The sequence below is a fragment of the Dunckerocampus dactyliophorus genome, chromosome 12, assembly GCF_027744805.1.
Source record: "Dunckerocampus dactyliophorus isolate RoL2022-P2 chromosome 12, RoL_Ddac_1.1, whole genome shotgun sequence".
In the NCBI taxonomy this organism is placed as follows: Eukaryota; Metazoa; Chordata; class Actinopteri; order Syngnathiformes; family Syngnathidae; genus Dunckerocampus; species Dunckerocampus dactyliophorus.
The window spans coordinates 8,851,925-8,866,557 of record NC_072830.1 but is presented as its reverse complement, the minus strand read 5'-3'; the positions used below and the strand labels follow the sequence as shown (position 1 = coordinate 8,866,557).

General features: G+C 40.1%; 1 protein-coding gene across 11 annotated transcripts in view; it reads right to left on the bottom strand.

Moving 5' to 3' along the window:
* The window catches only part of gdpd5b (glycerophosphodiester phosphodiesterase domain containing 5b), a 59,150-nt gene that overhangs the window by 26,899 nt on the left and 17,618 nt on the right, over window positions 1–14,633 (bottom strand). For 10 of the 11 annotated variants that reach the window (XR_008573102.1, XR_008573103.1, XM_054793624.1 and 7 more), the window contains one exon: window positions 3,154–3,326. Coding sequence is in view for 8 of the 11 variants with exons in the window: in XM_054793624.1 (XP_054649599.1) it covers window positions 3,154–3,270 (117 nt within the window). In the remaining 3 variants the exon portion in view is untranslated. Of the gene's footprint in view, window positions 1–3,153; window positions 3,327–14,633 lie in introns of those variants that run through there. The other variant, XM_054793628.1, reaches the window with a different exon arrangement.

The window sequence follows — 14,633 nt, the reverse complement described above, 5'->3', positions numbered from 1 at the left end:
TTGCTTGAATTTCTTTGCAAGATGTCAGAACAGCCTTCCACAGCTGCCGTTTAGTTTTTTGTTTTTCTTCCGCTGTGGAACACACACGTAAACAAGATGGCCACGGCGCTCCATCGTGGAAGAAGATGCGAGCGTCTTCGTCACATACACAAGAATGGAGAGTGCGTAGGAATACGGTAGGAGACAAATGTCCGATTTTTTTCCAGGAGGCATTTGTATGATGCAAATGTATTACTCTTTTGAACGCATACTGTTTTGAGAAGCCAAACTCTTTACCTTAAATGACACAGCCACTAAGCGCAACTATGTTCTTCATCACGGAAATCCGACCAAAACTGGACTTGCGAGACCAATTGGGGGATAAGTCACTGTTGATGTACTACACTGCTGATGGGGATGTCATACAACTTCATGTAAAAAAATCCCAATTATGCCTTTAACACAGGGGTGTCCAAACTATTTCCACTTAGGGGCACACACTGAAAAATCAAAAGATGCGGGGGCCGCTTTTACTTTTTTCTTTAAACCAACCCAAACAAAATATTTAATATAATGTGTATATATATATATATTTACACATTTTATCAGTGACAAAGCATATTATTATTATTATTATTATTATTATTATTATTATTATTATCAATGACAACGACTGTACAGTGTAGTTACTAAAGCTATCACGAAGATTTAAGTTTGTAGGAAGGGATTAAAGGATTAACTTTACATTATTTCCTATAAAAAAATAACAATGAAAAAAAAAATCATCTGTCCACCAGCATCCTGGGATGGATTGTTATATGTAACCTGAAATGCAGTATTTAATAAACAGAATACTGTACTACCCCTATGCAAATGTGCAGAGTCCAAGGCAAGTTGTCCAAATAGTCAAAACAAAAAGGACGAGCGCCTCAAAGAAAGAATGCTGACTCAGCACTATGCTATCTGCTGGCCCGGAGAAGACTACCACTTGCAAGCAGGAAACAGAGCTATACGGTGTCCAGTTTCCCGTAAACAGGAGACCAAAAATCAATACCTCTACATTTTGTTTTGTGAAGCTTTACGTCTGATTGAGAAGCACCTTTTCTATCTCTGGAAATTTAGTGGATCTGGCTAATGTGACGAGTGACAGGATACGTCTGCATGTGTGGTGAAGGTTTCCCCTCGTCCACGGTTCGCATGTGGGCACAAATATATTATCCAACCGAGTGTTGAAGTGCATTTGAGTGTGTGCACGCTCTTGGCTTGTTGCAGCAACACAACCTGTGTCCTTACAAAAAAAAAAAAAAAAAAGAAAAAGAACAGAACAGAAGAGCCACAGGAAAAGGTCAGGGTAAATGTCGTATCTAGAGTGATATTTATCCTGGCACGTGATACAAAAAAAAAAAACACTGGAATGTCTGAAGCAGCTTTAACTACATTTCACACCTTTATTTAAAAGGTTTACATGTTAACTCTAAGTGGATGTTGGAACAGATAATAGAGATGGTGGAGTATCTGAATAGCACACAAATCTTTACAAGATAAAGGTCAGGGACTAAAGCCAGCAAGGACATTCATGCTCAAGTCCCTGAGGTTTGAGAGCATTGCGACCAACCACACGTGGCAAAATATTGCATTTGTGCATCTAGTTTTTCCCCATTACACATTTTGTACTTTTTTTCCACCTCCTACATGCTATATCTTGTTTTTAGAAACTGTGAAGAAAACAATTAAGGATAATTCACATTATAAAAAATCATTTCTGGCTGGTTTTGTAGACCTTTTAGAAGATGGCCAACTTCTCATTAAATTTCAAACCCGAATAAACAGTGTTTCCCATACATTCATTTATTTGTGGCGGCCCACCACTAATAAATTTGATCCGCCATGAATGGTTTTGGCGCTTCCTGTTCCTTCCTTGCGTCGTTTGGTACAGTAATCTCTCATTTATCGCGGTTAATTGGTTCCGGAACCTACCGCGATAAGTGAATTTACGCAAAGTAGGATTCAATAGTAACAAATGGAAAATGTTTGTAGTTTGCACACAGAAAACATTTATGACCTTCTAAATGTGTTTTTGCCATTATTAGAGCCCTGTAGACATGAAATAACACCCCTATAGTCACCTTTACACTCCATTCTTTGTTTACACCACATTGCGCAACTCTTACGCACAGGCTACAGAATCTCTAAAGGGACACAAGAGACGGCCGCCGCTTTAAGCTTAGCAACAGCCGAGCTAACTAATTAGCCTCCAGTATATTTGTTCTAAACTTATGAAAGGGTTTGAAACGGAGTGGTGAAGAAGGACAAAGTAAGAAGCCAAAAATGTACCACTTCCACACGGAATTGGAGGAGAGGTTTTTTTCCACTATGTCATGTCGGACTTTGCAATCATGGCTGCCTCCATTTTGCAAGTTAAGGTAATCAAATGTGTTATCAATGTAACATTACTGATGCCTAGTGACCACAATACTACACATGACTTGTATTTCAATATCATATTATTATTTATATTATATTAACGGTATTATTAATATTAAATATTTTTGACTAATAATAGGCCATACTCAACCACAAAATACCAATTATTTATTAATCAAATTTTGAAACCCTGCGATAGAGTGAGGGAGCGATGTTTGACCAGTGAAAAAAGTCATCTGTAATGTAAACAAAAACAATTGAGCAAAAAGGCTTAATGTAACAACAAAACACTGAAATGTTGATACTAATAACTAATAACACAAATATGTACTTAAGCCAAGCGCTATGGACAATTATGTACAGTTTACAGACTTTGAAGCACCTTGAGCGTGTGGCAGCGCGTCCACTCGCCATGACAGTCCACACGCAGCATACTTGAGCCAATGCTTTGCTAAACCATGTTCGGAATAGCAGGAGTGGACGTGGTGGGTTGTCAAAACACTGCTAATGGTGGTGGTGGTGGGGGGTGGGGGGAACGTAAAAAAAACCCAGCAGAAATATCTGTATACGCTGTACCATCTGGAGGACATAGATAGATAGACACTTTATATCTATCTATGTAATAATAGCAGTAATAATTGCGGTTGAGGCAGCGGTGGTGTTCAAGATCCCGCTGTAAATGACGATGATGATGGCTGGGTTTGCTTGAGTGATGAAGAAGACTATCACAAGTTGATCAGATATTTTTACCTTGGTGGTGTCATCGTGGGAGCGTTGATAGCGTTTCCAGCGGCAACCGTAGATCCCAGTGATACAGGACAAACACAGCTGGCGCTCATAGACTTGGAGGGGTTGGTGTTTGACCATGCTCCTTCTGTCAGTCCTGCTCCCGTGAGTCAAACATCCCACTGATCAAAATGACACTGTAATGTAATCAGAGGAAAAAATACATTATTCATGTTTGGCATAAACGAGAAGATCGATACATGTTTGGATTGCTTGCAATATAAAAGCACAATCGTAAACGCTTGAGAGCCTTCCTACAGACCTGCCTCGACCCGCCCCCTTTTGTCTTAAAACCTACCATGAAGTTAGAAATCAGGCCTCACTTTGAGCGGATTCAGCACTGACTCTTCAATCACATACAATACGACAACATTTTGCAGCTATGTCATCGTGGATGTTGTTTGAGAGCAGCAGCATGATAACTACACTTCCTGCTGTAATCGTGCGGTCAATCTGGGCAGCTGCTCATTAGCATCTGCTGCAATGGTCGCCTTTCCTGTTACTTGTGCAACTGCTTCTTGGAGAGTGGGTTGGAAGGAACCAGGGGTACAATGAAGCTTGACCACCTCAAGCAGGAGCACACACCGTTTCATGCTCCTTTAAAGACAGTCGATCAACTGCACATGTGTTTTGTAATCCATACCTGTTTAGTAGCAAGTTAATTGACAAGTCATAAAATATCTCCTGTAAATTCTGGTGTAAAAGACGCTACTCTTTTCTTAAACTTTGAACCCTGCGACTTATACAGCGGTGCGGCTAATTTATGGCTAAATTCTAATCTTGTGACATCTCGAACTACTGCTACTCATTGTTTAAATACGATGCTGCTCACGAGTCAGTGAGGAAACGTGAGCTCTTTCTTTGGCAGGAGCCAATCACGAGCTATCAGTGCACTCACAAAGTGCTTGTAGACTCAAAATGTATAACTAAGACATGTACAAACATGTACCAATACGAGTTTAAAATGAAAAAGAAAGTTTCCCCATAATGCATTGCGTCTTAGCAACACGTTCATTGGGGCACTGCAATGACGTCAGTCTCCCTCTGGGCTCTGAGCTCCTCTGGCTCCCTCTGGTGGACAGAGGCAGCATTGCAGCGCAATCCAGTGAAATCATCATTTTCTCTGCTGCTTGTCCTCCAATTAAAATGCTCTGCTTAGACAAAATGCATTATGGGAAAACTTTAAAATGTTGGATTTTTTTCCATTTTAAAATTCGTATTGGTACATGTTTGGTTCAAATTTATCAGGTACACCTTTTGAGTGTTAAGTTGCTGTGTGATGAGTTTAGTGTCTTTATAAGATGACACTGTGAGTCAGACTGTTATATTGAGTAATGACCTCCTGTCATTTCAAATGGGTTGACAAGCTCGTTCTGAGTTTGTTCATAGCTCATAATTGGATCCTGTCAAAGAGCTGCCTGGCTCTCACGGATTCATGTGCGCTACATTGTGCCATTTATGATGTGGACACATGCGGATTATACACCGGTCCGACTTATACCTGTATATGTACAAATCAGTTTTTTCCTCTAAATTTAGTGGGTGCGGAATTTATGATAAGTAAAATTTTACACCCCTGCTAGCTAATTAGGTTGTGGATCTTTTTTGTGTAAATAACATTTGTGGCGCCCCCTATGAGGTCAAAAGGATTTGGAAGACATGCTAGCATGCATGTAATACAGGTATACTCCAAGTTTTATACTCATTAGACAAATGGTATATGAATTATGGCCAGTTATTTGCCAAGTCCCGCCTGTGCCCCCCATAATGACGTTTTGCTTGGTGGCGGCCATGTTTTTCAACCAAATTTTACACAAATGTGCTTGTCAGTCCCCTAAAAGGCGTGTACCAAATTTTGTGGTGACTGAGCCAAACACCCTCAAGTTCCAGTGGATGAGCATTGAGCTGTGTAAGAAATTTCAAGCCAATCCAATATATAAGGTTTATAACAGAAAAATATCACTGGCAACACAAATGGGATGCATGTTTTGACAAATTTTCACCCTTTTGTGTGTAGCGGTACAGGAAAAGAAGAGCTTACAAACGACATGACTTACATAGATTAAAGGAATATCTGACTTTGGTCCGTTCGTACATTCATCTAAACACAAATTCAGAGATGACCAGAATGTAAATGAGTCAATAGGGCAGAATGTTTTTCAAAATGTTGTCTTGTTGATGTTTCAATCATCAGGCAAGAACCACTAGGCTCTAGTGATTGGTTTGAGGATGTCACGGTCTTCCTCGGGTTCGACTGGAGTCAGTGTCAGACTGAAAATGCATGGGAAATGTAATGAGTCGCCATGAGTTTCCATCACAGGAAAGCGACGCCTCCTGATTATTTTTGCATCGAGCAAGAGGTGGTTGAACTTAGGGAGGGCAAAGACACGCTACATGGAGAGAAGATAAACCCTTAGATAGCGGTTGTCATCTCCTGTTCTGCTGCTTCACTTCCTCTGATCAAAAACAAAATTGCAGTGAGGAAAAAGGGGAGGAAACGTTTCAGCATTTTCCTTGCATGAAAAAGAAAAAAAAAAAGTGTCTTCTTCTGACCAATTGGAGTGTGTGAGAGACGCTTAGCAGCAGAGACCTTAGGCCATGTCCACACAAATACGGATATCTTCAAAAACGCACATCTGCCCCTCTCCGATGTAAAAAAAAATCTCTATCCACATGGTGACGTTTTAAAACCATTGCTATCCACACAAATATGCATACGCAGGCTGTCATGCGCATGCCGAAGTAAGGGGACGCTGCAGCCATGGTCTGTTAAGGCAATTTTAACCAGAGGCGAGATGATGTCATTTCCATAGATGGCGGTGTACAGTAGAAGCTTATTCCACATTAGTCAGCAAAATGTATTGAATATAAAAGTGAAAATGGATGAAACATGCTCTTTATTAAACTGTAACAGATGTTGATTATCACTACAATGCTGTGAAGTGTAGTTCATTGTATCCATCAAGAAAGAACTCCTTCGGCTGTGACACTATATTTGCTGAAATAATTGTGTCTGTAAAATTGTCCTTCTTTAATTGCTGCCATGACAATTGTTATGCAGAACAAGGCAGGCATATATAACAGGGAAGCTTTCTATGAGCGAGCGAAGCAGCTCAGTCAAACACATTCACAAGCTTCTTGCCATGCTAACATACCCAAGCCATTGTTCCAAAATAACGACAAGTTGTCCCCCCAGCTAGAGGTCCGATCGGGTCTTGACCCAAATTGCCATCGTTGGCGGCGAGCAAAACAGCAGCAGTAGAGTGTCCTCCGAAGCCCACCATGGCGCCTTTTTTCATCAATGTAAAGCGAAAGTAAGCACATGTTTTCTCTTATACACACAAGAAGTCATTTCGGCATGCTAGAAAGCACCAATGTTATGTTAGCCATTGCACACATTAAACTACACTCATCTAATGTGGGAATAACGGCACATGATTGTTACGTCATCTGTCAGCAACAAGCAAAAGCTCAGTTTTTGCCATCCGCATGAATACAAGCCGGAGTTTTGAGTCTTCACCCTGGCCTGAGTTTTCTCTGCTTTTAAAAGACAAAAACCTCTGTATGTGTGTGATTGAGAGACGTACAGAAAAACGTATAGAAAAATATGTGGTTTCAAAATATCCTTATCCATGCGTACAGGAGGACAAAGACAAAAGTAGCAGTGAGTCTTCTATGAGATGTTTCAACCAAACATTCGTCATTAGGCGAGCAGAAAAATGACATGTTCATACCTGTTCAAAGGAATGTAATCCCACATCAAGATAAATAATAACTTTTTATTGCAATCACTTTAAAGTATCCTACAGCACCCTGATAATTCAATAATATTAAGACTTTTTTGGAGGATATATACGAATTTTGTGGTTTCTTGGATTATATAGTCTCCATGTTTATGCAAAAAGTATCCATGCAAATTTGTGCCTTTCATTGTGGCGCATCTTATAACAGAATGTGCAGTGAGAGACATTGATTTTCACTTTATGCCATTTGAGTCATGATGTTATGATCTTACATCAAGGGTGTCCAAACAACGGCCTGGGGGCCATTTAAGGCTTGTTTTTTTATTGGCCTGTGGCACATGCTAAAAATTAAAGTAAACAAAAAAAAAAAAAAAAAGAGAAACAGCAATAGGTGTTAGGACGTGGACATAAATAGGTGTTAATAATCATACGCTGTGTGACAGCTATAAAATAAAGGTAACATCCATCCATCCACTTTCTATGCTGCTTATCCTAATTAGGGTCGCGGGGGTTTGCTGGAGCATATCCCAGCTGACTTCGGGCGAGAGGCGGGGTACACCCTGGACTCGTCGCCAGCCAATCGCAGGGCACAACAAAGGTAACACATTTTTTAATAATATCCATTTATTTATCTGTATTGTACAGACTGAACTCGAAACTGAAACCAGTGAAATGCAACAAAATGAAAAGCAGTGAAGCATACAAGCGTATTCAAGAGTCAAACTGCATGCCGAGTACGTCAAATTCATACATGTTGGCAGGTCTGCACTAATATTGAAAGTCCTCCCTGCCTGTCACACCCTCCCCCAACAGTCCCCCCCCCCTGTTTTCAAACCAAGCCCATGTAGAGACGCCATGGCTTCCAAGGAGGAAGTAGAAGAGCATGGAGCATGGTTTTCTATGTTCCAACTATGAAAATATGAGATTTATAAAGAAGGAATCCTACTTCACGGAAATTCACTTATGGTCGGCTCTGGAAACAGTTAACCACGAGGCATCACTGTATGCCTCTCTGCACTTTTAAGATGTTTGATGTCGTTTTCTTGTTTAATTATATTTTTAGAATGTGCCGCGGGCCAATAAAATACAAGCTGCTGGCCGAAAATGGCCCCCGCATCCTTTTTCTAGGCTAACTTCAGTTAAGTTCAAAGTCAAAACTAATTAATTTTTAGTCCCTACAGTGAGAGAGTACACAGTGTGGCGTGAGGAGAAAACGCTGCACAATGTGCTCCAGACAATCCTTTTTCAGGGAGGAGGAGAGGCCCCAAACTTATTATATTCTCTGAGGGGAGGCTCACTGTGTGCCCCACTTTGAAAGCCCTTGTTCCAAGCCAAATCTCTTACATATATGCCCTGTACAGCCTGATAAAATGGCCCGACAAGGCGCATGTAAATGACTTTGTCACTGTGTGTGACAGGGCAGTGAATCGGTGTGAAGTGTTTGCCCAGTGACATCACCTTGGCCATGACATAACAGCAAGAGATGCTTTGTGATGTAATAAAGTGATATGGTATGCCAAAAAACAACTTCCAGCTCAATGCCTGATATGATGAATGATTTCAACAGCTTGTTCAGAGTGGAAGTAGAGAGCAAATGAAGTAAAAGAGCTCCATGGCGACATCAGAAAGTGATTGTGAGCGAGTTGATTAGTGACACATGAGTGAAAAAGCTCCATTGCGAAAACGAGCTACGACAGTCATTACATCAGAGCTGCTAAGTCTGCTCGGTGCTGAAAGGACAGAGCGTCCGCGCAATGTACACGTTCATAAGGCATATTACATGTGTTCTATGGTAGTATGGACACTGTATAGCACTCACTTTAGTGTGTTGGCAAGTATACTCAGTCAATTATGTTTTCCACTCACACTTACATTGATTGCTGCATTATATTCCAACCTGTCCTCTGCATCGCTATCATCATTACGGTTATATCTACTCTAATCACATGATCTCTGCCAGACCTACAAGGTATACTACAGAGCTTCCATCAAAAAGTAGACAGCATGGTGTCAGCATGGTGTTGCTGGGAGTGCGTTGTGTGTGCTTGCGTGTAGAAGAAGAAGCCAGGTGATTAACACATCATCATGGCGTCTAGAGCAAGTGAATGTTAGCTGGGCCCCAGGACGACTCAGGAAAAGCGGTGTAGCCAGCGGATGAATGTGTCCCATAGATCCTCAAGCACGATCGTAAATATTTTTAGCTCGATACGTCCAATCCCGACTAACTGCTGGCATCAATCATCCCGAGTCAAACCACCACGTAGCACTCTCACAATGCAGAGTCAGCTGTTGCCATCCCAAGTAGTTGTTCTATATCAATTTTAAAACTTTAAAAGGTCCCCTACTACGCAAAATTTGTCTTCAGCAAATAGCCTAATCTAGCATGAGTTGCTATTAACATGTGACTGTATGTATGCCGCTCATTAGCATTAAACTTATAGACACATGGGCCTGTCACGATAAATTTTGCTGGTCGATAACTGTGTGACAAATTGTCGTCGTTAATCGATACTATCGACAACATTTTTTTTATTATTGTCATGAACCACTAGATGGTACTCAAGTATTTTGTACCTGTGTGATGGACACTGTGAGCGTGCACCATTTTGCGCTATTTTGTTTACAGTATATTTACTTTGCCGACCAAACGCCTCAGTAAGTATTGGCTGTCGGGACTAAGGCTCTGCTGCACCTCCAGCGGTCGTTTTTTTCCCAGTTTGGAAAACTGAGAGGGATGTGTTGTGTTTCAGGTGTGCATACGAGTTGCTACTTCCTCGTCACTACTTTTGAACAGATGCAACATTTTGGTTCGTCTGTGTTCATGCACTCACCTTGTTCATTCAGTTTAAAACCAAAATATTCCCACACTGGGGCTGTTGCGTTCGCCTTAGAAACCATTACTTACAGTATGTGCCTTCATTCATGTTAGCATATGCTTTCTCACGAGGCTAATTTGGCGCTAGCACTCTGTGTCCACTCAGTAGTAGCCCCGCCTCCACAAAGAAGCTAAATGAGAGGAGGAACCAATGCAACCTCTTATCATCCAGCTCGTGTGGTAGAGATTGATTTATTGATTAAAGTTTAACGACACTATCAACACAAAGTGTCATGTAAGTGTCTGGACCTTAATATGTGAAGTTATTAATGACAAAACCTGTTTCTCGGGAGTGTAATTTATCAATTTAATTAGGGAGTAGAGCTTGTAAGATACAAACTGTGATCTACTTTACCGGGAAAAATTCCCTACTCTTTTCGAACAGAGAAGTAGATTCTTTAACGTGCAAATGGTGTGGCTTTTCTTTATACGGGACGGCGGCTTAAAGTCTCCTCTGTAAGACAAGATACTGAATAAAATGGCCTGCCAAAGGGCCTGTTTCCATTATCTAAAACCTAATAAAAAGATTTATTTCTTTAAGAAACTCTATGATGCATGATCGCGGAACTTCGCTGAACAAGGTTTTCAGATCAGGAACATCATAAAAATTGACACGGATGTGAGCAAACTCAATGCATTCAAGAAATATATGTTTAACTGATAGTGTACAATTACATGATATACAACGGGGAGGATTTTCTGCTGCAAGAAAATAGTAGTGTGATAAGCGTGAATGACCAATTCGAATACGAGTTAGCACAGCGTCCTCCCGTCGCTTAGCTAATGGGATTGTAGCATGTGGTTCGATTATAGGCTGATGTTGGTAGTTTGTTACCGGGATTTAAATCCCATGACGTTTGCCACTTTATTTTTATGTATTCATTAATCTTTGGTTTTAAGTCTGTATAGGGTATCTTCATTTCTGTTACAGCCATATTAAGGGCCTCTTTTGCTAACATATCAGCTTTTTCATTCCCTTTGATATGGCTCGGTATCCAAACAAAAAATACCAGTTTAGATAATACACCGACTTTGTATAATGATTCTAGTAACTGAACAATATAGGGATGTTTAAGATCTCTACATTGTAAAGCCACTAAACTAGATAGAGAGTCTGTGAAAATAACAAATTGTTTTCCATCAGTGTTTTGTATTATACCCAAAGCCATTTTCAAAGCCAACAACTCGGCAGTGTATAGGGAAGCACTGTCTGGTAATCTAACCTGTTCTTTTATTGTGCCACTAATACAGGCTGATCCTACTTTATTGTGATCTTTTGATCCATCTGTATAGATCGTGTGGTAGAGAGAAATGAGCAGATGTCAATTTATCGAGGGCGTCATCATTATCGACCTGGATTTTTTTTTATTGTTCGATTCATCAATTATCGTGACAGGCCTACAGACACACAAAACTTTTCGTTCCCAGTTACAAAAAGTAATTCAAAAAATATATCACAAAAGCATGCTGTTTTGTGGTTGAATACAGCCTATTGGTCAAAAACATGCAAATTAACAGCAAATTCTACATATTTTAGCCTAGCTAAAAAAACAGCGAACTGAACTGCGTTATAAATATAAGGCATTCAGAAGACACATTCAAAGGCGCTGTAATATATGTAGTATTCTACACTGGTCAGTAGATGTCAGTAATGTTACTGCAATGATCGGTGAGACACACAAGCATCAGACTTGATCGCCAGAACAACAGGCTCTTATTGCAGGTTTGAATTTGGTGAACATGAATTTGGTCGTAACACCCACCAATCTAAAGCTCAAGTCTGAACCCTCGACTTCCTGTCAGCCTGCCACTCCGCTCCCCGAGGTAACACATTTACAGCAAATTACACAAATACGAGCCTTATGTCTTAAAATGATTATTTTCTGTTATTAGGTCTACTACATTGAGTAAAGGTGACTATCGGGGTTTTATTTGTTGTCTAGAGGGCTCTAATAATGTTAAAACAGTATTTAGAAGGTCGTAAACAGGTTTTCTATGCTCCAACTATGAAAATATTCCATTTATACATAAGTAATCCTACTTTACGGAATTTCACTTATCACAGTCATGTCTGGAACCAATTAACCGCAAAAAATGAGGGATTACTCACAGTCACAAATGACAAGATGGCGCTACAAAAAAAATAGTAGCAGGTGCTACAGGTAAAAACATGTCAAGAGGAGATGCGTGCAGACATTGCATTCAAGTGAATCATTTCCTAAAGGACGCAAGGTTACGTGAGGTGACACAAGCGCTCTGTCAGCATTTACTGGCACTGGTCCTCTGAGAGCTTGCCCCATCACAAATCTCAATGAATAACATCCCTATGTCTTCTCATAGTGATGAGAGGATGAGAAATGACCGTACCAACAATTCATAAAGCCAACCAGCAGCCTGATGTAACCGAATTAGGGCTGAGGAGGGGGACGGAAGCAATCCAGAACATCATGACCATATGAAAACTCATCATTCTAAAAATGTAGGCCACAGATTACCCAGGAAACAATTAATTTAGTCATAGCCCATTATGCTCCACTACAGAGAAAGGGCGTTATTAATTTCCACCACGAGATGTTCAAAATAAAACCACAGAAAGCCACCTACCCTCCATGGAACTAGAAGAGTTGTAAGTGGGTGGGAGACGTGCAAAGATATCACTCTCATTTTTCCATCTCGGGATAAAAATAGTCTCTCCGCCGTACAGGATGAAGCCTCCTCCTCCTCCTTCATTGGCTAGAGGAAGTTCTGGTTTCAGGGCAGCATTGATTTAATGGTAGAGTGGATGCTTCATGGGCAGCGCTTGATAAAGCAATGCAAACAGGCTACTTCACAAATGCACAGCATGAGAAGAAGTTGTGCATGTCTAATGACAAAGAGTAAACATAAAAGCAGCTATAATCATCAGCTAATATTATTCAGGCCATATGAAGACTCTTTCATTTGGACAGCTGCTGTCCTCTGGATTTGACGTGCCCCTTCACTGCTGATTATCAAAGCCTAATAAAGGCATATCAACCTTTTCCAGTTATGCAAGCACGTACCTCTGTGTGTTCATAAAGGCTTATGTAATGAAAGAAATAGCTTTATTTTTTTGGTGAATAAATACATACACTGTGGCACTGTGGCTGAAAATGCGTAAAAGTTAAATACAGCACGTGTTCTGAGACACATTAACACTGACTTAAAATTATGTGAATGTCGCACTTTAAAAATCCGGCTAATCTGTCTTTTCATGTAGGATTAAATAGTGGAAAAAAAAATAAATCACTGAGTTGTCTTGGTTGGAATAGAAATTGTGCATTTGCACAGCTGTAAAAACAGAGCATATGCAATGTGTTGATTTAGTACATTTTCAAACTGCTAAAATAATGCATAAAGTTAACAATAACTTGTTACCCCAAAACGTCATACAGTATTTCTCTATAAGAGAGGAGAAATATGATCTTAGAGGAAAATTTAACTTGAAACACTTATATGCGAGAACAACGCTGAAAACCCATGAGCATTTCAGTATGCGGAATTAAATTATGGAACGGATTGAGTAAGGAACTCAAACAATGTACCGAGATGAGCAAATAAAAAAAAAAACAATACAAGCAGTTGATGTTTGCAAAATACAAGACAGAAGAGTCTTGATTATTATATGCATTGTTCTGTCATGCTTGTTTACATTTTTTATTATTTATTATTACACTGATTATTATATGGAATAATATTACATGGAATGCAGGAAGTGAATAATATGTACTGCACAAAATGTGGAATGGATGGGGGGGTAGGATTAAATAAGCTTTGCTTCTTCCTACTTCTTTTGGACATGTGGAACTGTGAAATGATTCATGAGATGGATTCCATTGTAACCTGCATGCATGTTCAAATAAAATGAAACCAAACCAAACCAAATACATTTATATACCTTTTCTGTTTTTTATAGTGTGGCCGCAGGGTGGCCTAGTGATTAGCATGTTGGCCTCACAGTCAGGACATCATGGGTTTCTATCATCTCTGTGTGGAGCTTGCATGTTCTCCCTATGCGTGTGTTCTCTCTGGGTACCTCCCACATTCCAAAAAATATGCATGCTGGGTTAATTGGAGACCCCCGCCTGGCGCCCAAAGACAGCTGGGATAGACTCCAGCATACCCGCAACCTTAGTGAGGACAAGCAGCGTAGAAAATGGACGGATGGGTTTTATTATGTAGTTTGCTTCCGAAACATTCTCTGGAACAGTTTACATGGAGACCAATAACCCTGCTCGTCCTGAACAAGATTTACTAAATGTGATTAGGACTGTGTTCACATAGGCTTGTCACGATAGCAAATTTTGCAGGTGGATAATTGTGCTCCAAATTAACGTCGAAAATCAATATTATCAACATTTTTTGAGAACATTTTTTTTCATTAAATGTAATGAGAGGTGTAATTACCTTGAAACAGAAGTTGCCTGTATAGGCCCTGTCTCATGTAAGAAAAAAAAACACTCAAAAACTACACACATACGTAGTTATGTAGTGTATTGTTAGTAGGGGGTCATATTTGAGCTCGACCACATATCTGTAGCGGCGGAGTAAAATGCAGTGCTGCTGATTGTCCTTCAACACGTCTTCTTTCACTCGGTTTTTCAGTTCAGGAATTGCTGTTTGTGACATGTGCATGTATACGTTCTCCCAAGCAATTAGTTCTGTCTGTCAAACATTTCTAACATTCACCCACATGTTGGCTTTTCACCTGTATTGAAAGGTTGCATTTCTTTTGCAATGTAGCAAGCAACGCCGTGTGCAAGCGCGCACCATTTTGCTCTGTTTCGTTTTATAATTACTGCGCCGAT